This window comes from Taudactylus pleione, unplaced genomic scaffold (assembly GCF_031769625.1).
Source record: "Taudactylus pleione unplaced genomic scaffold, aTauple2 ptg000310l, whole genome shotgun sequence".
Classification (NCBI taxonomy): domain Eukaryota; kingdom Metazoa; phylum Chordata; class Amphibia; order Anura; family Myobatrachidae; genus Taudactylus; species Taudactylus pleione.
In genome coordinates, this window is record NW_028284711.1 from 420463 (window position 1) to 439762 (window position 19300).

At 49.7% G+C, this 19300-nt stretch overlaps 1 protein-coding gene across 1 annotated transcript in view; it reads left to right on the forward strand.

The window, feature by feature from the left end:
- Positions 1-247: 247 nt before the first annotated feature.
- DNAJC6 (DnaJ heat shock protein family (Hsp40) member C6) overlaps positions 248-19300 on the forward strand; it is a 193437-nt gene continuing 174384 nt past the window's right edge. The window contains exon 1 of the mRNA XM_088442378.1: positions 248-332. Within this exon, the coding sequence (XP_088298504.1) occupies positions 311-332 (22 nt within the window). The 5' untranslated portion in view covers positions 248-310. The remainder of the gene's footprint in view (positions 333-19300) is intronic.

A 19300-nucleotide genomic window follows, 5' to 3' on the forward strand; every position in this document is an offset into this window, starting at 1 on the left:
CTAAGCGAACCAGCTCCAAGTGGCTGACATTAATCCCCGGATATCTGGTGGGAATGAGTGGGACGTGAGAGGATCCATGCCATGTTTTGCAATGTGTCCTGGCAACGTGCTAAGCCTTCCCTTTAAATCCCCACCGTCCAACCATAGCAAGGGAAGCAAGTGCTTGCAAATGTAATATTCACACATCACTAGCCCTGCTCCATGGACAGAGCCCCCCCATTGACCTTTGACAGGCTGTAAATGACAAATCAAAACTCAGCATTCCCCAAACCAGCTGGAGAAAGAACCCCTTGTATCCTCTGCATAGAAAATGAAAGAATCTGCATATCAAGGTAAGGGGTGGGGGGGGCCTCAGCAATGCACGAGCGTATATATATAATATATATATATTTATATATGTATCCCTGTACGCATTAGGAGCAGATGTCTGCTGTTGATCTCATTTCAAGGAGGTTGATGCAGGTGACGGATCAGCCAGCACCTCACCAGGCTGGACCGATGCATCCTTTTAGTGGAAATGAATTAGTCTGCATTCAGTGTGATTATCCTGACATAGTCCTGTCTGCGATGTCTTCCACAATCAAGGGACTTAGCGTCGCTTAAAATATGGGGCCGAAGGGGGGGGACGGGGAGAGGAAAAATTTGGGATGAAAAGCAGAAATGTTAAAATGATCCATAAAGCAGCTAAATGATCAGTACACGTGCAGGACACTTGCAGAGCGGCATTTCCGGCTTCCCAGGTTCTCTCCAGCAGTGAAAGCGTTAATACATAAACATGTCCCCTTGCTCCTCAGACATCTCAGCATCTGAGAAATGGACTCCATCTTTTTTTTTTTTTTTTTGCTGCTTAAAGTGAGGTGATGTTATCTTCTAGATCTAACCCAAAGGATTTATAGAGCTTTATCATATTTTTTTTTTCATGTCAGCTGTGCACCATGTGGAGGAGGCTGAATGTTGCCCTTGAGCAATTGCGTCGGATGGGTTATATAGCCCTGCACACGTATCTGCTGATTGCAGCGAGCTGGGCTGCTTACATGCTGGTCCGTCTTCAAGTGTTGGGAGATTAATCCAGCTAAAATATGAGTTAATCCCCATACTGCGCCTGTCATTTATCTGTGCAGGATTGTAATAGTTATTCTCTTGTCTACAGACCGTGGCAAGTGCCCAGTGACCAGATCCATATGCTATTTATAATTAAATCAATGGTAAAGAGTATTCTTAGAAGCATTATTTACTGTGTCACTGTATAGTTGCTGGAAGGACTTTACATGGGATTCTGGCATATTCTGAATGCAAGGTGAAGCCATTATTTGAGACAGGCACGCAGAAATGCGCTGGTATACCATGAAAGTATAGCTTGTGCTAGTTTCATATACAAGGACAGGTTCAGTGACATCACAGCAGCTCAAATGACTGCTATCTCAGATTTGTTTACCTTTATAGGATCCCATTAGCACACTAATGGGGATGTCATGTTACCAGTGAACAATGTTATCTTAAAATGTCTATTTTGGGGTTTACTAGTCATTAAGTATAAACATGTCAGTGGTTGAAGCCATACCAGTATTCTACAATTTCTATGGGAATTTAATAGCTGAGGGAATTACTACATAGATGTCTATAGAGAATATATTCATTTAACAATGTATTTTCTGCAGTGATATTAGGGCCTGATTCAGCAAGGATCGCAAACGGCGATTACGCACGCAATCAGGCGATTGTTGTGTTATGCGTATGCATCACAGTGTCCGTGCGCAAACACTCCACTGCGATCGGGAAATTCACTACGCAGACCCATCGCAGAGTGGTTGACAGGAAGTGCCTTTTGAGGGTGGAGATGGGGGGTGGTGGTCGGTGAAAACACAAGCGTTTCAATGCCGTTGCAGGGGCATGCATAAATGAGTCACTGTGATGCCGTACGCAGTCTGAGGCCTGATAGCGTGCGTGGAATTAGCAATTTCTGAGGTAAGGTCAGGGCTTGTGTAAAGCTGGCCACACATCTAAAGATTATCTGTCCAACCAGCCAACTAGTAGATTGGTTGGAATGAAAATCTGGTAAGGAATACAATCAGCAACTTGCTCCCAGACGCTGAAAAATGGACCAAAACTGTTGTATAAACAAATAGTTTAAATCAAACATTTAACAAACTTGTCTGACGACCATTTTCATCTGTTTTCTGGCGTTTAGGAGTAAATTTCTGATCATCATTTACTCCCATTCCTTACCAGATTTTCATTCCAACCAATCAACAAGTTGGCTGGTTGGATGTAAGTTGTTCTAGTGTGTGGCCAGCTTAAGTGTACGTGAGGCTGCGATGGTATTCGATGGTACCAATGTTTTCGCAGTCCAGCTAAACATTACGGATGTATGTAAGGCAGGGTTGCCTACCTTTAACATTCTCTTCCCGGGAGAAGCCCGGGTAAGAGATGCAGCAGGGGGCCGACGGGGGCGGGGCTTGACGATTTGCGTCATTAAGCCCCGCCCCCTCGCTGTAAAATGGCCGCGATTGGGCATAATTTACATAGGGGGCGGGGCCAAATGCTGTGATTCATGCAGAATCACAGCTTAAGCCCCGCCCCCTTCACGGAGACCCGCGATTGCCGCGGGTATTCTCCTAATTCTGCCCACTTCACTAGGAAGTGGGCAGAATGCGGGAGAAATGCCTACCCTTCCGGGGGTGCGGGGGGTTACCCGAAAAATCGGGAGCCTCCCGCGAAAACCGGGAGGGTAGGCATGTATGGTGTAAGGCAAAGTGAGCGTCCTTATGTAGTGCTGTGGCAGCATAGCGATCGCAATGGATTGGCATATTATTGCAGTTGTACTGAGTGCATAATCACTATTGCATTCCTCGCTGCATCAGGCCCTATGTCAGCGCTTCTGTAAATAAGGGATAGTAGTAATAAGCTATTATCACTATAATAAACATGGTCAATTAGTTTTATTTATGAATAAAAATATATATTTATTTAGTATGAAGACTATTTTAGCCTTTATGTCAGAAATGTGCCCAATATATTTTGCAAATATCCAAGAGCGTTTTTCTATTAGGACGAATAATGTTTATCTGAAAGTCTATTATTTATCCTCCTGGCACCAGGGACATTGCTGTGACAGTGCATTAGATTTGCCACATGTGCAGCCATTTTGTGGGCAGAGCCAATCATTGCATCTCATTAACTCTCTCGTGCCTTCGGCTGGATACTCATGAATATTAATTCTGCCAACACAATGTCTGCCTCCGCTATGTGTAGGTGGTGATAGTAAATCTTGAAGAGATTTTTTTTTTCCCTGCTAGTATTTGTTGTATTTGTGCTTTCTGTATATTTGCCTGCTCTGCCGGAAATGTTTGTAGACGAGGGGGGTTAATTTACTAAAGTGAGAGTTTTTAGAAGTGTAGATGTTGCCCATAGCAACCAATCAGATTCTAGCTATTATCTTCTAGAAGGTGCTAGATAAATGATAAGTAGAGTCTGATTGGTTGCTATGGGCAACATCTAAAAACTCTCACTTTAGTAAATATACCCCTAGGAGGGGACTTGATGATGCAATCCATGATCCCATCCCTTCGCGCATTGATGCAAATGGCAGAATTGCCCAACATACAATCAGCAATTAGTATTTATATGTCTCGTAAAAGTTATAAAAAAAACTATTTGTTAATTGGATATTTCAATGCAAGTTATGCACCTAAACAATACTAGCAAAAACTTTCCATTACCATCATTATAATAAATGATATTATAGATAGAAGCAATAGTGCCCCATAGTGGCCAATTGTGATACTGACACGATGATGCTCATTCAAAAATAAACCACCAAGTTTCATTTATCGCACCCATTTACTTCACCCAATGACATGGTAGTACTGTCTGCCACAATACGTGAATATTACGGTCCCTCGTGAAAAAGAACAACCTTTTGACGCTTTTGTCATTAAGAGCATAAATTATCTAGAGACTGCAGTGAGATTCAAGTTCATTCGCGCTTAGGGCCTGATTCAGACCCGCTCGCTAGGATGCGTTCGCATGTAGCCTGCCGATGTTTTCAATCTGTGCATCTGTATAAGACGCAGTGCGCGCGTGCGAACCAGTCCATCCGATCGGCAGTCAATCACTCCCTGTACACAGACGCACTGTAAGCATGAGTGACAGGACGAGCCGTTTGTGGGTGGTGACAGGGGGTGGTCGATGGAAACGGGGGTGTGGTGGTGCGAACGCAGGTGTCTGAACACCATTTCAGGGGCGTTCATAATTAAGACGCAGCATCAGCGTACACGTCACATCATACCTGCCGACTTTCTGGCTGCTCCTTCCGGGAGGGAGCAGCCAGATCGGCAGGACAGGGGGGGCGTGGCCGGTACAAGGGGGAGTTGCCGGGTGGGTGACATCACTTGCTGGCATGGTGGGGGCGGGGTCACACGATCGCGTCAGTTTGGCCCCGCCCCCGCTATGCAATGCCGATAAAATAGGCATTGTGTAGCAGGGGGCGGGGCCAAAATGACGCGAATTGCGTCACCGGCCCCCTCCGCTGCGGGGGTTGCAGGGGTCATTGCTGGGGGCCAGGCGGGTTGGGCGGCAGCCGGGAGAATTGCCTGCCTTCCCGGGAGGTCGGGAGCAGCACCCGATTTTCGGGAGGCTCCCGACCAAATTGGGAGGGTAGGCAAATATGCGTCACATGGCTGAATTACACACAGCAGCACTCGCAGTGCTTGCGGTAGGGTATGGTCAGCCACAAGTGCTGCGTATGGGACCGATGTCAGCCAATGTTACCGATTGTTTCATGCACTTCCGGGAGATGATGTATGTTACTAAGGGAAAGTGGGCGTCTTGTATCAGGCTGGTGGGCGTCTAAATACATACCGCGATCGCACGGCAAGACATAGTGGGCGTCCTAATGTCTTGCTAGCTATTGCGGGATTTGCATACTTTTGCTGCTGACGGCTGCGTGCGAACGCAACCTAGCGAACGGGTCTGAATCAGGCCCTTAAATCCCACTGTTTCTGAATGTGTTTGCCATGTTGATTCAGGCTACGACAATCCACTGTACAGAAGCAAATACATCATCCTACAGTAGTGGGAAAAGGTGAGGAATGGGGTCAAAATATTTAGCATTTTTGTGCGTGCTGCATTATCATTTGTGCAAACAGCTAATTGAATTGACCCCATACATACGTGTCCATACCTGTTGCCTGCAAACACTAAAGACAGATATTTCAGTATCAGTTAAGAGCCTGTAATATTACTGAGGCATGAGGCACATGGGCCTGATTCAGACCCGCTCGCAAGCGGGTTGATGGTGGGGCATTGCGCACGCGCGGCATGCACAAGCCCCGGAGCGAGAGAGAAATTCTCTCACTCCGGGGCTCACTACAAACGGGGTGGCTGTCGATGTTGATCAACAGCTTGCCCCGTTTTGTAGGCGGGGCGGGGGGGTGGTTTCACAAACGGCATGTGTGGGTGGCCCAACTGACATCACGAGTGATGTCAGTAGTGAGCTTCCTGCTCTATTAGAGCCGGAAGCTCACTGAGGCTTGCGGCAGATGAGACCCTACCACAAGGGTCTTGTCGCAAGCCCGATGGTCGCGACCATCACCAGGCCGCTTGCTAAAGCTGTGGCTGGTCACCCACGGCTTAGCGAGCGGCCAGGAGGCCGGGTTATTTAAAACAAAGAGGCCGCCCTGATTCAGAGCGAGCGCTCGCTTTTTGCGAGCGGCTCTGAATCAGGCCCCATGATCCATGTCTCCCATGCACCTCATTATTATGGATCAAGTCATGACATCCCCATGTTACGGCGACAGCTGTGATTTGAGAGCACAAGTTTATCTTACCAATCAGGGGCCTGGGAACCAAAACATTCAGGGCCTGATTCAGAGCGGGACGCTATTTGCGCTCGCTCGTTCAGAAAAAGGGGCCGGCTATTTAAATTGAGCGCTCGCTCTTTGCGGTCTGTTGACGCCTCTATGTCTGAGCGAGCGAATGAAACATGCGCTCGCTATTTTGTAAAGACGCCCCCTGGCCGCTCGCATCATACGTCATCTCCGTTATTTATTAGATTAATCGAGTACATCGAAAGGCGTCTGAACTGCTCGCAGTGCTTGTGGTTGGATTTTCCTACCGCAATCATGCGAACAGTTCAGGCTAAGAAACAACCAAGTGACGTGGTCGATGACGCTGCTTAGTTAATTATGCACACCCTTAAAACGCCCGTTTTGACCTTTTGGTACGCCTGCGTTCTGATCTCCACTCCCCGTTTTCAAGCACCTTCCCCTGTTACCACCCACAAACGCCTCATCCTGTCACTCAAATTAGCAGGCCCTCGCTATTTTGCGAGCGCTCGATTTCCCACCGCAATGACTGGTTGGCGCATGCGCATGACGATCCATACGCATACGCAGATGTGCGAACATCGCTCGGAGCGAACGAGCGGCCGCTTACGAGCGGCTCTGAATCAGGCCCTAAGTTCCCCAACACAGGGCTGGAGTAACATGAAGTCACTTAAGACGTGGTTCCCAGTTGTTGGGTCTTTACCTCTTGTGGTGCTTCACTGAAGGCTAAGAGAGACCTGTATGAGAGAGTTTGCGTTCTCAGAGCCATAACTAGGGATTGTGTTGGCACACTTGGCACATGTGTCAGAGTTCTGGGAAGCCTGGAAGTGAACTCCGTTGCTTGAAAAGGGGCTGGATTAACTCCAGAAGAGACACATGTGTAGCGGTCCCCTGCCTCTGAGCAGCGGGCTCCACATCCTACATCTCTGGCAAGTAGGTCCCCCCTCCTACTAGGAGCATCTTCCCACTGATATTTGGGAAGATGGCGCAGGCACACAAAATAACAAAGGCTCTGGGGTCTATTTACTAAGCAGTGTTAGGAGACAGAGTGAAAAGTGATAAGAAAGTGATAAGGTACCAGCCAATCAGCTCCCAACTGTCATTTTTCAAACACAGCCTGTGAGATGACAGTTGGGAGCTGATTGGCTGGCACCTTATCACTTTTCACTCTGTCTCCTAACACTGCTTAGTAACTAGACCCCTCTGTGTGGCACCATCTTTTCAAAGATGTCATTGGGATGAAAGCGCCATGTAGGATGGGGAAGCACATTGTCGGCACCAGGTAGGTAAGCTCTGGGAGCAGGGCATGCAGGTCAGGGGCCACCTCTAGACTAAGGGGCCGGTATGCACTACACACCCTGAACCCTTTATAAATATGCCTACGTGAAGAGGCTCCCAGCGCGTCCTTAAGATGTTCCCGGCTTCATTCTCCTGGCTCCTGTCTTCCGTGACTTCACAATATTACATGAGGCCGTAATGAGGAAGTGCATGTGCAAGGGAGGGGGGACCTGCTTGTCTCCTTTTAGGTTCTGGAGCAGCAATTGCAGAAACAAGGTGCAGATGTGCATGTGGATAAACCATGTTATGATGCAAGAATTGCAAATGCAATTTTTGCATGTACAGAATATATTACCTGCCTTTGCATATACACCACAAATGCTTGGCAATTCAGGCCAGAGCTAGAATGCCCTCCCCGCTACCAAATCCAAATCTGTTTGTACATTTTATATTTACCCCTCTCCTTTCCACATGCTATGCAGTGCCAACAGCATAGCATGAGTGGCACATGTGAGGCAGGAGAAATGCTACGTGAGCTGGCGCTGTCTATGGCCACAGTCGGAATTGCTTATGTGAGCAGTGTAGACAGGGCCATTAAGAGCCGGCCCGGGCCTCATTACCGATGAGTGGGCGTGGCCTCATTGCTGGAGGCGTGGCCCTGCCCACTTAAGGTTTATTTATTTATTTATTTTTAAAACGCTGCGTTCTAGTGAGGGGGGCGCTATGAGCCCCTCAGCTTGGCGAAAATCCAGCGGGAGGATCAGTGTGATCGCTCAACCCCACAAACAGAGAAGAGGAGACTGCTGCTGCTCAGCGGAAGCAGCAGTCTCCCACTGCAGCACAGCACAGAGCAGCATGTGCTGGGCTGCTGACAGGTAAGAGGGTGGGCGGCCTCGGACCCCCGCTGGGCCCCTCCAACAAATTAGTACCCGCTCCCCCCCTCTCAGTGCCCCTGAGTGTAGAAGAAGCAACGGTTTCTAGCCGCTGGTCCTTCCTGTTGGACCAGACACAGCTGATAGTTGTTACGCCATCTAGGTAAAGACTATTCATTTCCTCAGAGACACGTCTGTAGAATAATGTTACAGTATTTTCCTGGAAAATAAAAGCGGCGGGAAAAACTTGTTGGCTGCGTTTTACCAGCCGGTAAAACAACGGAACTGAAGGTGGTCACAGGCAGGGTTGGACTTGCCCACAGGGGTACAGGGGAATCCCCCGGTGGGCCCCACTGCCAGAGGGCCCACCCCCTCCTTTAGGTATCAGGTTCAAGACTGTGAACTTGAACTATGCATTATACATACAGTATGTTGCATTATACCGCACAGTACTATGGTGTATTTTCTACAATGCATTACTACTATTAATCTGGTACATTATCATGCATGCACCAGCTGTATTTACTATATGTACATTTTTAAGGGGCCCAGTCCATGCGCTCTCTAATGGTTAGCCACGCCTCATTGGAGGCTGGCCACACCCCTAAGTATGGGCCCCTATCGCTGCATTCCCCCGATGGGCCCTTCATACCCCAGTCTGACACTGGTCACAGGTGCAGCTGCGACTTTCAGCGATGGCCCGTCTGCGACTGTGTGCAAATACCACTACAAAGCCCTTTCCTGCAGTACACCTGTGCGTATGAGTGTGCAAGAACTGAGATGCTCACTCAAAGTGTCTGTAGACGCTGTGATACTGCCTGCTGCATCCTTAGATGCCGCAACTTGCACCAGCTCGATGGTAGGCACAGATTTTCCATCAGACTATGGCCTCCAAATTGAACGTTGGAGGGTCTAAGTCCATAAACACTTCAGTGACGCCAGGCTCCCATAACACGTCCATAAGGTGGACCATCTCCAGCCGCCTCCCAATCACCACCCAGGAACGCCCAGCATGTTCCCAAGACATTTCTGATACAGTGGGTCTCAATCGCATCGGCGCCTTTGTGCGTCCGCCCTGAGTAATAAATGTGCCGTAGGGGTTTTCATGGATTTTAGCCCACGCGTAGTATAATGAAAAAAACGCTCACCTCCGTTAGCATCTGCATGGCGTGCGGCTCTGCATGGCGTGCGGCTCTGCATGGCGTGCGACTCTGCATGGCGTGCGGCTCTGCATGGCGTGCGACTCTGCATGGCGTGCGACTGCATGGCGTGCGACTCTGCATGGCGTGTGGCTCTGCATGGCGTGCGGTTCTGCATGGCATACGGCTCTGCATGGCATGCGCCTATACATAGTGTGCGGTTCTGCATGGCGTGCGACTCTGCATGGCGTGCGACTCTGCATGGCGTGTGGCTCTGCATGGCGTGCGGTTCTGCATGGCATACGGCTCTGCATGGCATACGCCTATACATAGTGTGCAGCTCTGGATCAGGCCCAGAAGTGTTAACAAAGAGCTACATCTTACACTAATATTTGCATCAGAGCCTCCTTATGGCAGTTGAGCGATTATCGTTCGACCGCGCGTGCATCTAAGCGATGAAATGTGACTACGGCTGTAGTGAGGACTTATTCGCAAGTGACTGACAGACAGGAGCCGTTTTGTGACGACAAAATGCCGGGATGCTGCGACTGTTTTCGGGGCGTGTATCTGCCTACATCTGCGATCCCGTGCTCAGAAATGATGGCACCAGCGTCTCAGTTTCGGCGGCCATTCTATGTGACCATAGGTTACTTATCGAAGGATCTTTTGCGAACACTTGCTTGTATCTGTGAAGCCTCCGGTGAGCGTCTCGATACATTTCCAGACGGCTGCATTTTCGCACAGCAGCCGCGTACGGGTTCGCAGCAGCGATTGTATTAATATCCACATTGGAATCAGACCCCCTGCTCTTAGGCTGACCTCACAATCAGTATTTTTTAATTACCGGAATATCCAATGCAGATCCCCATATGCTTATTACAGAGCAGACGCCAACTAATATTATTCCTACATTCCATATTTCCTGTAGGTGTGTCGGATACACAGCATTATAGGGTTATGTTATTTGTCGTAAAGGAAATGACCCGTCAGCAGGAAATAATTATGTTTTATTATATAAGCAATGCTCGCTCATAATGTCATCTTCGCACAGTAGTCTCCTGTTAATACGTACAAATGATTTCCTTGTGAATCGTAACTAACCAGGAATTATGGATCGCTAGTAAATTTCATGTATAAGGAAAGGCCGTATGGTACAGTAAATGAGACGATTTATCTCTGCCAGAAGCAGAAGTGAAGAATTATTACACCCACAACTTACTGAAATGCGCTGCAAACTTTTTTTTGTCTAGGTCTAAGAGCCGTATTCAATTAGGAGCGAAAAGCCGTTTTCGCCGTTTAGTTTTCACCAATGATGTCATTTTCGCCAATTTCATTTATCCCCGTATTCAATGTTAGCGTTTTTTCGCTGGTGCAGAAACGCAATGCAATGTAATAGGCGAAAAAGTTTCACCTATGAATACGGCGGAAAAAAGTACAAAATTGGAGTTTTGGGGTGCAGAGGTGTGGAAACCCCTCTGTACCCTTAGGACACCCCCCTTGGTGCAAACTGTGTAAAAAAATGCAGAAAAAAACGACACCCCCAAAAAAAGCACTTTGAAAAAGTGGGCGAAAAAATTAAAAGTGGGGGTACAAATTCAAAAACTAGTGAAATAGCCTTTGGGGGGTCTGCAAGTATGGAGGAGGTGTATTTTTGATTGCAGGTGCTTGCTGTAGTGCGGTTTTGGCACTTTTTAATGCTTGACATTAGCCATTTTTAAATATGCTTGCACCCATTTTAGTGTACCCCAAATTTGCTGGGAATACTTATTTTCCCCCCCAAAAGTTGCAAAATGCTATTCTTCACCACTTGCTCAAAGACACTAAATAGCGCCTATTGAGACCATTTAAAAACCCCAAATACCTTTAGCAGGGCTATTTGGGGGTACCCATAGTGAACCCCCATATCAGAGCATCTTTAGAGGGGTGTCAGGCTGATTTCCCCCAAAACAACAGGACTTTTCGCTCTGAATTACATTTCACCGGATCCCGTTTTCGCACATTACTGAATATTGAATACGGGGATACGCGGGGACGCGCACGATAAGTTTTCGTCGGCAAAACCTCTGATGACGGCGAAAAGTCCGGACTTTTCGCTCCTAATTGCATACGGCCCTAAAAGTGTGGATCGGTATTTCCTCTATATAAGGCAGAAATTAGCTGTTTTATTTAAGGTTTATTCTTCCTATTCGTCCATTTCATTTAATGTTAACTAACTGCGAAATGCAACTTATTTTGTTCCGTGTTGTTCATTTATTGAGATAATTGCTTCTTCTGTATGTATGAACGCATGATCGGTAATATTTATCTGTTTCCATGATGACTATGATTATCACTTTTGGGAGGAATATCCTAATTACAACACAGGGTATGCAATCGGGAAGCCGACTGCCTAAATACAGGCAGCCGGCTTCCTGACTGTCATATCCCGGCAAGGGTGAAATGGCGGGTGTCTAGATGTAGTCGCCCGCAATTCCCCGATGCCGGGAGACCGGCGCCCGGCATCCCGATCGTAGGGATGCCGGGCGCCGCGAGCGGACAGCCGCGGGGGGGGAGGGTTAGGTTTAGGGCTCCCGGGGGGACTTAGGGTTAGGCACCCCCCCGGGAGGGTTAGGGTTAGGCTAGGGGGAGGGAGGGTTAGGGTTAGGCACCCCCAGGGGGAACTTAGGGTTAGGCACCCCCCCGGGGGGACTTAGGTTTAGGCAGCGGGGAAAGGGGTGGTTAGGGTTAGGCACTTAGAGGGGGGATTAGGGTTAGGCACTTGGGGGGGAAGTTAGGGTTAGGCACCCCTAAGGAGGGTTAGGGCTAGGGGGGTTAGGTTAGTAGATACTCACCTATCTACGATCGGGATTTCCAGCGCTGTCGGGCTTCCACTGCTCCGAACTCTGCTCATGTCGGGCTGCCGCTGACGGGAATCGAACCGATTCCCAACACAGTCCCAAAAGGTTACTGAGGTTCAGCATTTGGGCTATAATGTCTTGGCGTATGCCACTGGGGTTCATTTTGTCCCTGCATGCTCTGCCTGGCAGCAGTGGTAGCAGCCAGGGTGGCATGAGAGTGGAGTCCGGCATCACGGGGACTCTCCTGGCTCCTCCTGTCAGCTTGTTATCTGATGTTGGGTTGGCGTTTTGAAATGAGGAAAGCCAAAAATGAATGTGCTGCTGTGTGTTAGGCCATGGATGGGTGACTTGTGAGTAACTAGTTCACCCTCCAATGACATAACTACCACTCCAGTGTACCATTATATAACTGGTAAGTAGTATAGTTTACAACTGTTGTGACTAGCGTAAGCAGCAGTCTCCAGTCCTGTTGGCCAGTGTAGGCAGCAGTCTCCAGTCCTAGTGGCTAGAGTAGGCAGCAGTTTCCAGGCTTGGTGGCAAGCATAGGCAGCAGTCTCCAGTCTTGGTGGCTAGTGTAGGCAGCAGTCTCCAGTCCTGGTGGCTAGCGTAGGCAGCAGTTTCCAGGCTTGGTGGCTAGCATAGGCAGCAGTCTCCAGTCTTGGTGGCTAGTGTAGGCAGCAGTCTCCAGTCCTGGTGGCTAGCGTAGGCAGCAGTCTCCAATCCTGGTGTCTAGAGTAGGCAGCAGTCTCCTGTCCTGGTGGCTAGCGTAGGCAGCAGTCTCCAGTCCTTGTAGCTAGCGTAGGCAGCAGTCTCCAGTCCTGTTGGCCAGTGTAGGCAGCAGTCTCCAGTCCTGTTAGCCAGCGTATATAGCAGTCTCCAGTCCTAATGGATAGAGTAGGCAGCAGTCTCCAGTCTTGGTGGCTAGCATAGGCAGCAGTCTCCAGTCCTGTTGGCCAGTGTAAGCAGCAGTTTCCAGTCTTGGTGGCTAGCGTAGGCAGAAGTCTCCAATCCTGGTGTCTAGAGTAGGCAGCAGTCTCCAGTCTTGGTGGCTAGTGTAGGCAGCAGTCTACAGTCTTTGTAGCTAGCGTAGGCAGCAGTCTCCAGTCCTGGTGGCTAGCGTAGGCAGCAGTCTCCAATCCTGGTGTCTAGAGTAGGCAGCAGTCTCCTGTCCTGGTGGCTAGCGTAGGCAGCAGTCTCCAGTCCTTGTAGCTAGCGTAGGCAGCAGTCTCCAGTCCTGCTGGCCAGTGTAGGCAGCAGTCTCCAGTCCTGTTAGCCAGCGTATATAGCAGTCTCCAGTCCTAATGGATAGAGTAGGCAGCAGTCTCCAGTCTTGGTGGCTAGCATAGGCAGCAGTCTCCAGTCCTGTTGGCCAGTGTAAGCAGCAGTTTCCAGTCTTGGTGGCTAGCGTAGGCAGAAGTCTCCAATCCTGGTGTCTAGAGTAGGCAGCAGTCTCCAGTCTTGGTGGCTAGTGTAGGCAGCAGTCTACAGTCTTTGTAGCTAGCGTAGGCAGCAGTCTCCAGTCCTGGTGGCTAGCGTAGGCAGCAGTCTCCAATCCTGGTGTCTAGAGTAGGCAGCAGTCTCCTGTCCTGGTGGCTAGCGTAGGCAGCAGTCTCCAGTCCTTGTAGCTAGCGTAGGCAGCAATCTCCAGTCCTGTTGGCCAGTGTAGGCAGAAGTCTCCAGTCCTAGTGGCTAGCATAGGCAGCAGTCTCCAGTCCTGTTGGCCAGTGTAAGCAGCAGTTTCCAGTCTTGGTGGCTAGCATAGGCAGCAGTCTCCAGTCTTGGTGGCTAGCATAGGCAGCAGTCTCCAATCCTGGTGTCTAGAGTAGGCAGCAGTCTCCTGTCCTGGTGGCTAGCGTAGGCAGCAGTCTCCAATCCTGGTGTCTAGAGTAGGCAGCAGTTTCCAGTCTTGGTGGCTAGCATAGGCAGCAGTCTCCAGTCTTGGTGGCTAGTGTAGGCAGCAGTCTACAGTCTTTGTAGCTAGCGTAGGCAGCAGTCTCCAGTCCTGGTGGCTAGCGTAGGCAGCAGTCTCCAATCCTGGTGTCTAGAGTAGGCAGCAGTCTCCTGTCCTGGTGGCTAGCGTAGGCAGCAGTCTCCAGTCCTTGTAGCTAGCGTAGGCAGCAGTCTCCAGTCCTGTTGGCCAGTGTAGGCAGCAGTCTCCAGTCCTAGTGGCTAGCATAGGCAGCAGTCTCCAGTCCTGTTGGCCAGTGTAAGCAGCAGTTTCCAGTCTTGGTGGCTAGCATAGGCAGCAGTCTCCAGTCTTGGTGGCTAGCATAGGCAGCAGTCTCCAGTCTTGGTGGCTAGTGTAGGCAGCAGTCTACAGTCTTTGTAGCTAGCGTAGGCAGCAGTCTCCAGTCCTGGTGGCTAGCGTAGGCAGCAGTCTCCAATCCTGGTGTCTAGAGTAGGCAGCAGTCTCTTGTCCTGGTGGCTAGCGTAGGCAGCAGTCTCCAGTCCTTGTAGCTAGCGTAGGCAGCAGTCTCCAGTCCTGTTGGCCAGTGTAGGCAGCAGTCTCCAGTCCTGTTAGCCAGCGTATATAGCAGTCTCCAGTCCTAATGGATAGAGTAGGCAGCAGTCTCCAGTCTTGGTGGCTAGCATAGGCAGCAGTCTCCAGTCCTGTTGGCCAGTGTAAGCAGCAGTTTCCAGTCTTGGTGGCTAGCGTAGGCAGAAGTCTCCAATCCTGGTGTCTAGAGTAGGCAGCAGTCTCCAGTCTTGGTGGCTAGCATAGGCAGCAGTCTCCAGTCTTGGTGGCTAGTGTAGGCAGCAGTCTACAGTCTTTGTAGCTAGCGTAGGCAGCAGTCTCCAGTCCTGGTGGCTAGCGTAGGCAGCAGTCTCCAATCCTGGTGTCTAGAGTAGGCAGCAGTCTCCTGTCCTGGTGGCTAGCGTAGGCAGCAGTCTCCAGTCCTTGTAGCTAGCGTAGGCAGCAGTCTCCAGTCCTGTTGGCCAGTGTAGGCAGCAGTCTCCAGTCATGTTAGCCAGCGTATATAGCAGTCTCCAGTCCTAATGGATAGTGTAGGCAGCAGTCTCCTGTCCTGGTGGCTAGCGTAGGCAGCAGTCTCCAGTCCTTGTAGCTAGCGTAGGCAGCAGTCTCCAGTCCTGTTGGCCAGTGTAGGCAGCAGTCTCCAGTCCTGTTAGCCAGCGTATATAGCAGTCTCCAGTCCTAATGGATAGTGTAGGCAGCAGTCTCCTGTCCTGGTGGCTAGCGTAGGCAGCAGTCTCCAGTCCTTGTAGCTAGCGTAGACAGCAGTCTCCAGTCCTGTTGGCCAGTGTAGGCAGCAGTCTCCAGTCCTGTTAGCCAGCGTAGGCAGCAGTCTCCAGTCCTGGTGACTAGTGTAGGCAGCCGGTTCCAGTCCTGGTGGCTAGCGTAGGCAGCAGTCTCCGATCCTGGTGTCTACAGTAGGCAGCAGTCTCCAGTCCTGGTGGCTAGCAATGCATAGACAGCAGTCTTCAGTCCTGGTCGCTAGCATAGGCAGCAGTCTCCAGTCCTGGTCGCTAAGTGGACAACAGACACCTGTCCTTCTCTGGTGGCTACTGTACAGCAGAACCAGTCCTTGTGGCTAAAGTAAAAAGCTACCCAGTCCTTCTGACTACTATATATACAGACAAACCCAGTCCTGTGTAGACAGCAGATATTATTCCTGGTGGCTAGTTTACAGCAGACCACAGACTCCATTGCCTACCTACTGCATTGTTACTTTGTTCTCCTTCGAAACTCGTTTGCTGCAAAGTGCAGGAACTTTATAACAGGAGCTATCATAAGTAACATAGAAACCTGTTGCTTCTCCTGTAGTGGGCTCCCATTGGCTGCAGGAGTTTACTGGTAGAGGAGCGACACACACTATCAGCAGTAGGGAGGCAGGTGTTCCTGCAGAGGCAGCACTAATCCTGGATCCAAGGCGACTGTGAGTTTATGAGGTCTGACCACAAATCTAGCCCTGACTGCCAGTAACAACACAGTTCCTGACATTCTCAAGATTGTATGGGAACTTTAATTTAGTGCAACTACAGTTACAGTGATTGTAACACATTCACACAGTACTATAATATACTATGACGATATCGTCAGGTTGACCAGCATGTTTGAGCGATGATAGATGTCTAAAAGACCAAATTTTCAAATGATTTTCAAACGATTATCGAACGATTATCGAACTATTTTATCGTTATCGTTCAACTTTATCGTGTAGTGGATACCCCCCTTAAGACAAGATCATATGCATAATGTAAACACTAGAGGGGGCTAGTACATTAACAATGGACTGTGAAGAAAAGTTTATACAGTACTGCACTCTCAGTAGTAATGTCAGACATGAATATAGGCCCTCATTCAGAGCCACTCGCTAGCGGCAGTACGCTCGTTCCGAGCGATGTTCGCACATCTGCGCATGCGTACGGATCGTTATACGCATGCGCGAACCAGTCAGTGCGGCCGAAATTCATGTGCTCGCAATATAGCGAATGCCTGCTATTTTGAGTGACAGAATGAGGCGTATGTGGGTGGTAACAGGGGAAGGTGCTTGAAAATGGGGAGTGGAGATCCGAACGCAGGCGTGCTTAAAGGTCAAAACGGCCGTTTTATGGGTGTGCATAATTAATACAGCAGCGTCATTGACCACGTCACTGGGTTATTTTATAGCCAGAACTGCTCGCAAGATTGTGGTAGCAAAAACCAACCACAAGAATAGCGAGCAGTTCATACGCTGGTCGATGTACTCGATTAATCCAATAAATAGCGGACATGACGTATGGTGCGAGCGGCCAGGGGGCGTTTTTAACAAATAAACGAGCGTATGTTTTGCTCGCTCGTTCAGACTTAGAGGTGTGAACAGACTGCAATTTGCGAACGGATCATTTGAATAGCCACCCCTTGTTTTTGAACGAACGACCGCAAATAGCGAACGGCTCTGAATCAGGCCCATAGATCTTACAGTGATAGCACCACCTACACTTATATTCAACGCTTTAAAACTATATCAGTTTTTAAAGAGGTGAAGCAGTATCTGGGCCTGATTCAGCAAGGATCCCATCTGCGATTACACACGCTGTCTGCCGATTGTTGTGTTCTGCTCATTGGGACTGTGGGCCTGATTCAGAGCCGCTCGTAAGCGGCCGCTCGTTCGCTCCGAGCGATGTTCTGCGCATGCGTATGGGTCGTAATGCGCATGCGCCAACCAGTCAGTGCGGTCGGAAATCGTGTGTTCGCAAAATTGCGAGTGCCTGCTAATTTGAGTGACAGATTGAGGCGTTTGTGGGTGGTAACAGGGGAAGGTGCTTGAAAACGGGGAGTGGAGATCTGAACGCAGGCGTGCCAAACGGTCAAAACGGGCGTTTTAAGGGTGTGCATAATTAACAAAGCAGCGTCATCAGCCACGTCACTTGGTTGTTTCTTAGCCTGAACTGTTCGCATGATTGCAGTAGGAAAATCCAACCACAAGCACTGCGAGCAGTTCAGACGCCTTTCGATGTACTCGATTAATCTAATAAATAGCGGAGATGACGTAGGATGCGAGCGGCCAGGGGGCGTCTTTACAAAATAGCGAGCGCATGTTTCGTTCGCTCGCTCAGACATAGAGGCATCAACAGACCGCAAAGAGCGAGCGTTCAATTTAAATAGCCGGCCCCTTTTTCTGAACGAGCGAGCGCAAATAGCGTCCGGCTCTGAATCAGGCCCTGTGATCGCAGAGACTACGCAGACCCATCGCAGAGTGATTGACAGGAAGTACCTTTTGGGGGTGGTGACGGGGGGGTGGTCGGTGATATGCAGGCGTGCCAGTGCGTTTGTACGCCATGCATGGGCGTGCATAAATTATACACTGCGATGCCATACGTAGCTTGTGTACTCACTGCGTGCGATGTGGTTAGCAATTCCTGAGTAAGGTCAGAGCTTGTGCAAGTCTGTGAGGCTGCGATGGTACTCACTGTTACCGATGGTTTTGCAGTCTTGATAAGGATTCCGGATGTGTGTAAGCGGGCATCCTCATGTTGTGCTGCGACGGCATAGCAATTGCAGAGGATTAGCATTCTATCGTAGTGAGACTGCATGCATAATCGCTACTGCATTCGCAGTGCGATCCGTATTGAATCAGGCCCTCTGTGATTAACAAATTCAAAATGAAATATCTTCTTCTCAAGCTCATGCACACCTGGAAATGGAGCGTACAGTAGAATTCGTTGAAATTAAATTCTGAAGCTGAATATAAGACTCTGGACCTCATTCAAAGCCGCTCGCAAAAAGCGAGCGCTCGCTCTGAATGAGGGCGGACACTTTTTTTTTTAAAAGCCGGCCTCCTGGCCGCTCGCTAAGCTGTGGGTGACCGCCCACAGCTTTTGCGAGCGGCCAGGTGATTGTCGCGACCATCGGGCTTGCGATGAGACCCTTGTTTGCTCTCGTCTACCGCAAGCCCCAGTGAGCTTTTGGCTCTAATAGAGCCGGAAGCTCACTACTGACATCACTGGTGATGCCAGTAGGGCCGCCCACAAATGGCAGGCGTTCCTTCAGGAACGCCTCCGTTTGTCCAGCCACCCCCCCATCCCGCCTACAAAACGGAGCGAGCTGTCGATCAACATCGACAGCCACCCCGTTTGTAGCGAGCCCCGGAGCAAGTGAATTTTTCACTCGCTATGGGGCATGCGCAATGCATAAACATCGACCCGCTTGCGAGCGCATAGCGCTCTGAATGAGACCTTCAGTTTGAATCGATATTTATGCAAACTGCTGATGTTTTATCCTCTGCCCATGTGTCTGTATGTGCGCTCATATGTGCCCCGATTTTGTTTGTACAAAGGGACTGATTCAGAGATGTACACTAACCCGATGATTAACGTAAATCTCCAATGTTTCCGGGTCTGCGCATGTGCAGAACGGGTTATGCGATCACGCTCACAGACCCCCCCCCAAGCATGACTGACAGGGGGCGTGGCTGTTCACCATTCCTGTAAACGGGGGCATTTTCCGGGAGGTGCAAGGCCAGGGTCTGCGTCGGCAAGTGACCAGCATCAGGCCAGGCTGCGGGAAGCTTCAGCTACTGCAGTCTGACCAAAGGAGCAACGGTCGCGATGGTTGCAATGGTGAAATAGGCTGCGGCCTCGTTTGCAACACCGGGAGCGCGAATGCAACGAGGAGGTGTCTGTTTCATGCTGCATTTGCATTTTAGGGGGACGGATTTGCGCAGCTCTTGTGTGCGGCTCTGCTATTCCGCCCATCTCTGATTCAGGCGCAGATAAAATTTAGCGCACAACAGTAAAATGTGAGGGGCGTTCCCGGACAATGACTGAGAGGGGGGCAGCAAAAGTAATGCACGGAAAAATGTTGTCTTATGGGAGTGTCGCGTTTGTGTCTCGTGTCGCGTTTGTGT